The sequence below is a fragment of the Diaphorina citri genome, unplaced genomic scaffold (assembly GCF_000475195.1).
Source record: "Diaphorina citri unplaced genomic scaffold, Diaci psyllid genome assembly version 1.1 scaffold1399, whole genome shotgun sequence".
NCBI lineage: Eukaryota > Metazoa > Arthropoda > Insecta > Hemiptera > Psyllidae > Diaphorina > Diaphorina citri.
The window spans coordinates 72535-82875 of record NW_007378825.1 but is presented as its reverse complement, the minus strand read 5'-3'; the positions used below and the strand labels follow the sequence as shown (position 1 = coordinate 82875).

The following is a 10341-nucleotide window of genomic DNA, read 5'->3' as shown; positions in this document are numbered from 1 at the left end:
ATGCTGGAACAAAAAGGAGTGGATTTAGGCTTCCTGTTTCCAGAAAAAATCTGCTAAAAAATTACGGGATGGCAATCAAGTTCAAATCTCGGAAAAAAAAAGTCCTACGTATTGTATAGGGTAAACAGCTAGTAAATATTAGGGTGTGTCCAAGTATCCCAACATAGTCGACCCCGACTGAAACCGTATCTTGACAACAAAGATTCTTCTTTTCGCCTCGTCGAGCGACAGCGTCGACTATGTGTGGACAAAGCTAAAGTCAATAGTCCTACGTATTGTATAGGGTAAACAGCTAGTAAATATTAGGGTGTGTCCAAGTATCCCAACATAGTCGACCCCGACTGAAACCGTACACTGCCTTGACATCTTGACAACAAAGATTCTTCTTTTCACCTCGTCGAGCGACAACGTCGACTATGTGTGGACAAAGCTAAAGTCAACTAAGTACCTAGTCTGCCTTGTAAGCGCTAGGTCGTGGGTTAAATTTCCGCCCGGGGCGAACTTTATCCTAGACAGATAAGGATCGTTCTCGGAACGGCTGACTTTCTCCTATCCTGTCCTCCGTCTCCATTCGCTTTCGATACAAGACCTCCATGGTTACAAGTCCCCTCTATCAAACCTCTTTTGAAAAGTACCCATTGCTAGACAGATAAGGATCGTTCTCGGAACGGCTGACTTTCTCCTATCCTGTCCTCCGTCTCCATTCGCTTTCGATACAAGACCTCCGTGGTTACAAGTCCCCTCTATCAAACCTCTTTTGAAAAGTACCCATTGGATTACCTGTAAAATTTTATCGAGTGTAGTCTGGAAGAGGCGCTCCATTACTGAATGACTCAACTTGAGCATTCCCTGACTGGACCAGCTGATCCCTTCTCGGTTAAATTCCTTCACTGCATCTCCGATCTGAAATTTAACGCGGAAAACAAAAGATTAAGATAAAAAGAAGGAATGAAACTATGAAAGGAAGAAAAAAATATAATAAATTGTGTTAAGCATATTTATATACTTAAAGCTGTCACAAATGTTCCCCAATCAATACACTAAACTATATTTAATAACTTTACTTGGATTCGAACCACCAACCTCCAGATCCAAAGTCCACTGTGGTAACCTTACACCACTGTTTGACTAGACAGATAAGGATCGTTCTCGGAACGGCTGACTTTCTCCTATCCTGTCCTCCGTCTCCATTCGCTTTCGATACAAGACCTCCGTGATTACAAGTCCCCTCTATCAAACCTCTTTTGAAAAGTACCCTTTGGATTACCTGTACAATTTTATCGAGTGTAATCTGGAAGAGGCGCTCCATTACTGAATGACTCAACTTGAGCATTCCCTGACTGGACCAGCTGATCCCTTCTCGGTTAAATTCCTTCACTGCATCTCCGATCTGAAATTTAACGCGGAAAACAAAAGATTAACATAAAAACAAGGAATGAAACTATGAAAGGAAGAAAAAATATAATAAATTGTGTTAAGCATATTTATATATACTTAAAGCTGTCACAAATGTTCCCCAATCAATACACTAAACTATATTTAATAACTTTACTTGGATTCAAACCACCAACCTCCAGATCCAAAGTCCACTGTGGTAACCTTACACCACTGTTTGCTTTTACCGGAGAAAATACCGAGAATATTGGAAACAGGGTGTTTATCAGGCGTATGGTCAACAAGGCCCCCGCTACGGATACGTAAGTAAGTATGTATACCACCTACCTCTTTCCCTGTGTTATTCTTGTAGAATTCAATAAAGCTGAAGGGCGGGAATATCCCATAGGATGACTGTTTCCTATCGTTGCTTGCACTTCTCTTCTTGGACTCAAAATTCAGCAGGAGTTCAATAAAAGCACTCGGCTTCTCAAGTTTGAATTTGTTCACCAAATTGGAGCCGAATATGTTGCCTACAAGTTTGATAAACTCTCCATCTATGCCTGAAAATATCAGAATAGAGTGGTTGGGTGGAAAAGCTCCTTAAGGACAACCATGCAAGTGGCCCTATTTCATGGGGTGAAAACAGTGTTTTTGCCCTAATGACAAAGGCAGTTATTAAAAAGGATAAGAAATAAGGGTTTGACTGATATCTGGCAACTAATATCTGATAGAAAAACCTTCACAAACGGTCAGATAATCTGATACGGTAAAAATATTGAAAATTCATTTCGATCAGATCAGTCTAACTTATCTCCATTCACGATGAGTTCTATCGCATCAATTCAAATGATCTGATGCGATCATTTCATGCGATAAAACTCATCGTGAGTGGCGGGCTTAAAATATTGAACCTACAAAGATACAGGATAACAAGCAGAGCTCAGAACTGGAACAACTAAAAAGCCTGTCCTGACCTTGAGAATAACGTCAAGGACAGGAACTGAACCCATGACCTGTTGATCACATTCCAAGTACGTACCACGGTGATAAAATGGAGTTTAGTAATAGTTATACCTACAGCTCGAATGAGACTAACAAGGCCCTTTACCCGAGCAGTAAGCTCTACTATTCTTAAGGTGGTTAAACTATAAAATTAACGCGATAAAATTCCATGCTTGGTTGAGATTCAAACCCACGTCCTCCTGGTTACCAGACGAACTTTTTCAATACGAGTAGGCTATTGAAAATCAGTGCAAAATGCATCCAAAATGTAGCGGGAAAAAATGTACAGAAAATTTCAAAATGTAAAGTAATAAGTGAAAATTTAATAGTTTACCATAGGTAACATAATATCGTATCAAGAATTACCTTACAGTGGGAACTTTATTATACTAAGTACATAAGGAAAAGAGTTATTATACAATTTGTATTCTGTTCTAAAAATATAATAAATTGTGTTAAGCATATTTATATACTTAAAGCTGTCACAAATGTTCCCCAATCAATACACTAAACTATATTTAATAGCTTTACTTGGATTCGAACCACCAACCTCCAGATCCAAAGTCCACTGTGGTAACCTTACACCACTGTTTGCTTTTACCGGAGAAAATACCGAGAATATTGGAAACAGGGTGTTTATCAGGCGTATGGTCAACAAGGCCCCCGCTACGGATACGTAAGTAAGTATGTATACCACCTACCTCTTTCCCTGTGTTATAACCTTACACCACTGTTTGCTTTTACCGGAGAAAATACCGAGAATATTGGAAACAGGGTGTTTATCAGGCGTATGGTCAACAAGGCCCAAGCCACGGATACGTAAGTAAGTATATACCACCTACCTCTTTTCCTGTATTACTCTTGTAGAATTCAATAAAGCTGAAGGGCGGGAATATCCCATAGGATGACTGTTTCCTATCGTTGCTTGCACTTCTCTTCTTGGACTCAAGCGGGGCCCACTCAGCCTCGTGAGGAAAATGAGTAGCTATGTAATATAATGCGCATAGCGACCGGTGCCAGCATGGTAGGTAAACATTTGATTTTAGGATTATTGAGATATTGGAAAAATCCTACAATGCTGCAGTGAGCACCAAAGTTATGACATAATACCACAAAGAAACTGCATTTACATTTACAAAGAGAGTAGTGAGTCTGTTTATCCAGTAAGCTTTACTACTATACCTAGATATCTAGATTTAAACGATGTTTGTTTAAAAAAAGCTCCTCTATCTAGAACTCTTTTTAGATTTCAGAGCCCTACTAGTTAGCCGTTAGATACTGTTAAAGCGTTAAAGGTTAATTAAAATTTTACATCTCTGAAGCTGGATTTCAAATATGCGAGCCATGAGAGAGGTTAAAAGCTATGTTGCCTACAAGTTTGATAAACTCTCCATCTATGCCTGAAAATATCAGAATAGAGTGGTTGGGTGGAAAAGCTCCTTAAGGACAATCATGCAAGTGGCCCTATTTCATGGGGTGAAAACAGTGTTTTTGTCCTAATGACAAAGGAAGTTATTAAAAAGGATAAGAAATAAGGGTTTGACTGATACCTGGCAACTAATATCTGATAGAAAAACCTCCACACACGGTCAGATATTGGTAAAAATAGTTCATCCTAATGACAAAGGCAGTTATTAAAAAGGATAAGAAATAAGGGTTTGACTGATACCTGGCAACTAATATCTGATAGAAAAACCTCCACAGACGGTCAGATAAGTTCATTTGATACGGTAAAAATATTGAAAATTCATTTCGATCAGATCAGTCTAACTTATCTCCACTCACGATGAGTTCTATCGCATCAATTCAAATGATCTGATGCGATCATTTCATGCAATACTCATCGTGAGTGGCGGGCTTAAAATGTACTTAAGGTGGTTAAACTATAAAATTAACGCGATAAAATTCCATGCCTTGGTTGAGATTCAAACCCACGTCCTCCTGGTTACCAGACGAGGGTTAAAAGCTTACTGTCTGGTTTACTCACTCGGTTGTAGTGCCACTGTCTTCTGAAGAAGATGAGGTCGCTAGCTCATTGGTGGAAATGTCCTTATGTATCCCGGAGTCCTGGGATGAATCAGTGCCGTGGCGTAGTCTCCTGTTGAATCCTGGAGGTGTGATGTCCTGCACTGGAATAAGATTTTTATTCTTACGTTAGAAACACACTACTATCACGTCACGTCACCTTATGGGGAGTCAGAAAGATGTAGTTCAAAGTTTTCCCATGATATTGTACGTAATTTCGTTCATGATAGCCACACTGAACTGTAGTATGTTTCTACTTTTATTGTCTTTTTTCCGAGAGAAATATGGTAGGCATTGAACTGATATTATTCTGCTTACCAGACGAGAGCCCTAACTCCCTTACTATCGAGGCAAGCTGAAATGCAGAACAATCTGCGGACCTTTGCCAGAACTCTTACTGACTATTCTTCTCGATTTTTTTCCGAGTTGATTTTGCCTAGGGACCTACGACCTAATAATATGATAAAAAAAGGTACGAAATAGAAACGGAACCATTCAACAATTGTCAAGTCGATATGTAACAGTTATGTGAGGTACGTTAGCAGTCCTTCTGTTATACGCATGTTTCAAATAAAGAAGAATAAAATACACGTACACAACGCTCCAATTTATTACGAGAACCGTGAACTAGTTTAAAACCCCCCTGAGGGCACCTTTTAGCACACGGAAAAATAGTGGAAACATACTCTTCCCTTGAGACGCAGAGAATTAGTTCATCTCACGTACTATAAAAAAGTTCGAGATATTTTTTCTCTCCCGAGTCTCGAATTTATTGTTTGTCATGCTAAATGTTCCGTAGGGTCTGATCATTGTGAACTAAAAGACAGCAAAATTCAACTTTATGGAGATCAGAGTTCCTAATGGATCCTTGAAGTTAGGCAACGTCGCGTCGGGTGATATTGAAACGGGTAACCATTTGGGCACTTCGCGTAGGGGATATCACGGCCTCGTGAAGACAATTATTGAGAAGCCTTTTCTCCCGAGTCTCGAATTTATTGTTTGTCATGCTAAATGTTCCGTAGGGTCTGATCATTGCGAACTAAGAGACAGCAAAATTCAAATTTATGGAGATCAGAGTTCCTAATGGATCCTTGAAGTTAGGCAACATCGCGTCGCGTCGGGTGGTATTGAAACGGGTAACCATTTGGGCACTTCGCGTAGGGGGTATCACGGCCTCGTGAAGACAATTATTGAGAAGCTGATTAAAATTAGAGCGGAGGGTATAGAGGTTGATAAGAACTCTTCCAGTTGAAAGTTCCTTAGGTAAGTATATGAAAACTTTGGGAATAGGTTCGTCAGTAAACATGTACTCGTACGAGTAATAAGGGCTGAAATTTCATCAATTTTTCTCTAGCTTTTTGAACATAAATGCCATTGATATAGGTACTGGCGAACATGAATTTCAAATGTCATTGATGTAGGTACAGTAGTAGTACATAACAAAAACTTAGGCATAACAATGATATTGAAGCGTCCAAACTGTAGGTAGAATAAACATTTGAATGTCAAACGATTTCTTTTCTACTTCATTTCTTTTCCTGCCACAGTTCCCAGCATTATTATAGCCTCGTTACACACCTCATTCTTCATGTATTTTCATTTATGTCTCTTCCCAATTCCTCTCCTCCACTCCTACTTCTTTTTCCGCGTTATCAAATAATATTCTCCTGTGTATAGTAAGATGCATTTCCCACCACCGCACCGGAGCCAGGGTGTTGGCGGCAGTTCGCAAAAAACAGGCGACAAGGAAAAGGAAATGTATTAATGTTCGCTCAAAGCTTTGTTCATTTAAATATCAGGATCAAATTCCATGATCAAATTTTAAGATGAAATTCAAATTCAAAGATAACACGCATGATAAAACACGAGTTTATTTTGGACAAAACAAAAATTCTCTAAAGAAGCAAGATTAGGATTAGAGTTAGAGGATTACGTCTTTTCAATAAACCGCAGGGGTGAAAGGACAGCCAAGGGAAGTCTTGCTATATCTGTATCGTTCTGCCCGAGCTCACATGGACCATGGTTAGGAGCCTACGCCTTGTCTACTCAGGATGACTTCGAACTACTTCAAAGTTTAGCAATATCATCTGGACCGCATATATGCTCTTATTATCCATAAGAGTACTTGTGCCGAGAATGCCAGCGGGTCAAAGATCAAACCTTGATGAAAAAAGAGCCTCTGGTACTAAGGTAAGTATATGAAAACTTTGGGAATAGGTTCGTCAGTAAACATGTACTCGTACGAGTAATAAGGGCTGAAATTTCATCAATTTTTCTCTAGCTTTTTGAACATAAATGCCATTGATGTAGGTACTGGCGAACATGAATTCCGAATGCATCCAGGATCAATGACAATTGATGTAGGTACAGTAGTAGTACATAACAAAAACTTAGGCATAACAATAATAATTATTTAAGCGTCCAAACTGTAGGTAGAATAAACAGAGTGACACTCTTTTTGTTCGATTTCTTTTCTACTTCATTTCTTTTCCTGTCACAGTTCCCAGCATTATTATAGCTTCGTTACACACCTCATTCTTCATGTATTTTCATTTATGTCTCTTCCCAATTCCTCTCCTCCACTCCTACTTCTTTTTCCGCGTTATCAAATAATATTCTCCTGTGTATAGTAAGATGCATTTTCCACCATCGCACCGGAGCCAGGGCCGACCATGGTTAGGAGCCTACGCCTTGTCTACTCAGGATGACTTCGAACTACTTCAAAGTTTAGCAATATCATCTGGACCGCATATATGTATGCTCTTATTATCCATAAGAGTACTTGTGCCGAGAATGCCAGCAGGTCAAAGATCAAACCTTGATTAAAAAAGAGCCTCTGGTACTAGAACTTGCACCTCATATCTTACATCAATTACGTACGTATGTCTGACGGTAATACTGTCCGTAAGTAGGTAAGTACTTACTCTGGTACTAGAACTTGCACCTCATATCTTACATCAATTACGTACGTATGTCTGACGGTGATACTGTCCGTAAGTAGGTAAGTACTTACGTGCGGGGTGTATAAGAAAATACCTCTACATGGAAGGGGGAGAAAAGGGAGAGAAAGCTCGAGGAAAAGGTGAACTGAGACTTGAGTGAGAAAACTTCATCGGGACATGAGGTACACAATAGGGCGGGCTGCCGGGAAAAGACTGACAAGAAACGCCGCGCGCCGACAAAAATACCTCTACATGGAAGGGGGAGAAAAGGGAGAGAAAGCTCGAGGAAAAGGTGAACTAAGACTTGAGTGAGAAAACTTCATCGGGGCATAAGGTACACAATAGGGCGGGCTGCCGGGAAAAGACTGACAAGAAACGCCGCGCGCCGACTATGCCTTATTTATCTTTTCCAGCGTTAGCAATGTTAGAATACACATCATCTTCCTTCCAATTGATCAATGTCACTTACAGGTATGTACCTATAGGTAAAGAGGTACTCATCTTGTAGTGTCGACAATTCGACATGTGACGTTCAATCAATATACCTACACGGAAAAATGTTTGAACTCTGTTGGTATACAAAGTAGGTGCTTGTACAATGGGTTACGAATATGAATAATAATAATATGTGAAATTTATTTAAACTATTTTTTTATTTACACTCTAAGCAGCAAGGCCATGTGTGAGTATTAATTTGGTCTTACCTAAATATTCTGTAAAATCAATCTTGTAATAATTATTATGAAAGAAGAAAATGAATTTATATTTAATTTATTTTTTAAGATATTTAAAGAACTTACTTATAAATTTAAAATTATTTTGAAAGTGGAGCTAATTCAAGAACTTACTTGATATGGAAATTGTATCCGTCTCATTTTCAAACGGGTCGTTCAGAAACACCCTCGCTTTTCTCTTCTGGTCGAATCCTCGGGTTCTGGATAGTCTCCAGTGGGAGGTTTTCGCCTTCACTTCGGCAGCTAAAGATGTCATGGCAATGTCATCAATTTATTCCAACCAAAACTCTGTCCCAAAAGATACGTCGAGTTGAGAATGGAAAGCACAGAATCTGAGAGCGCAGCAGAGCGCCAGGCAAAGTTCCAGTGAGATTCTTCTACCCGGATTATGGAGCCTATAATAAGGTGTACTCCATTGACGAAAGTTTCATTTTAAATCTGCCGCTTTAGGGTATCTGCAGATGTCTTCACAGTCAGAGCCAAGTATCGTCCAATGGTCCACCAAACGGCCATAACTATCCCAAAACGAACGTGCACTGATAACACTGAGAAGGCAAGGTCACTCCGTAATGTGATTTATCAATATGAAGCAAATTAAAAAAGTTTAAAGCAATTTTTCTTATTATAAGATGACGTTTCGCGTTTCAGCGTTCTAAGGAAAGGGAAATTTAAACGAGTTGAAAATTTTCCCTCGAGGAGAAGAAGGTAGGTAATATAATATTTTATTCAAATTAAACAGACGACAAAGAATCAAGTAATTACAAAAAGGTAAAACCGCACTTTAAGGTTGAGCACAAAAACTCGAACGGTTAATGACAGTTGAAAAGAAATAGGTAAACCTAAAAATCAGTAACTAAATATTATAGGTACCTCAGAAGGTACGTATGACATATTAGAGAATAAAATGTTAGACGATTATACGTATATACTAAAAAATAACTGTAACACTTAAAAAATAATAAAAGTGTTTTAATTAAAAACAAACGTAAGAAAAAGTTCTTGTTACCTAATTACGGATAATAGATGTTATAAACTAAAACGCACACAACAAACGGCCAACGAGAAGAGAACCACAATGAAAACAACGTAACATCACGATATAAAACAACAACACTTAAAATAAAAGCTATTGTTACGCTAAAAACACCAACTCTTTAGGTCTGTTAGTTACAAGGATTGAAGTCTCGGTTGGCGCAATACAATTGAGATCAGTGGATGGGTGCACAACAGAAGACGAACATGTAGACATTTTGTTTTGAAATGTAGGTGAAACGGATCTCAAACTGGCGTAGTAGGAACCGTCAAGCGTGAAGAAGACGTACACATGAAACTTCTTCAATGAAATCAAAACCTCGGCATGCTACGACACAGACCACATGCGTCTAATGTAGCAGTTGTTTCATTACTACCAAATAAAAATTGAAACACTTATCTTTTAAAGAATACAAATAAAAAATCCTAGAAGTTAAATTGCTCATCGGTAAACCGTGGTATAACAGTACAAAAATCTACACATCTACAGTATGACGTATGACAATCTTACCTGAGGTATGAAATACCTGACTGAGATTCAAAGATTAGGTTTACCTATGTGGTAGAAAAATCCTATTTTTTCTTCTTTTTAGTTTAACTAGGTACCGAGCTATAAGAAAGATCCATACGTTTGTTTTGAAAATATGAACTTATGATAAAGATCCATACCTCTGTTATCACAGTCATGTTTAGTTATGTACACTTCCTCCACCAGATTATCGTTCTCACATTCCAGCGTTCCAGAACCATGTGGCGGAGAGGTTACAGGTATCCTGGTGATTTTACCCTCGTAGTATTTGCCCATGATGTTGTCCAAGGATTTGGCTTCTTTGATTGTTCTGAAAATAATATGGGTAATTAATAAGTCAGTAATGATAATGCTCATTCATACACCTCAAGAAAAGAGAGTAGTGCTCCCATGGCGTAGTGGTCACTGCGCTCGCCTTGCACGCGGGAGATGATGTTGTCCAAGGATTTGGCTTCTTTGATTGTTCTGAAAATAATATGGGTAATTAATAAGTCAGTAATGATAATGCTCATTCATACGCCTCAAGAAAAGAGAGTAGTGCTCCCATGGCGAAGTGGTCACTGCGCTCGCCTTGCACGCGGGAGACTGGGTTCGATTCCCGGCGGGGTCAAGAAATATTGTATCATGCAAATAATTGATTTCCGTGACTGGCTGTTGCGGGGCCCACTCAGCCTCGTGAGGAAAATGAGTAGCTATGTAA

The 10341-nt window shown here is 39.0% G+C and overlaps 1 protein-coding gene across 1 annotated transcript; it reads right to left on the bottom strand.

Annotated features, from left to right (window-relative positions):
- Positions 1-780: 780 nt before the first annotated feature.
- Positions 781-8718, bottom strand: LOC103515692 (the record flags this gene model as incomplete). The annotated part of the gene is made up of 6 exons (XM_026828297.1): positions 8195-8718; positions 4367-4508; positions 3754-3779; positions 1723-1937; positions 1205-1390; positions 781-903 (listed from the first exon to the last, which is right to left on the bottom strand). Coding segments are annotated over exons 1-6 (834 nt in total), but the record flags the coding sequence as incomplete, so codon positions are not given.
- Positions 8719-10341: the final 1623 nt, after the last annotated feature.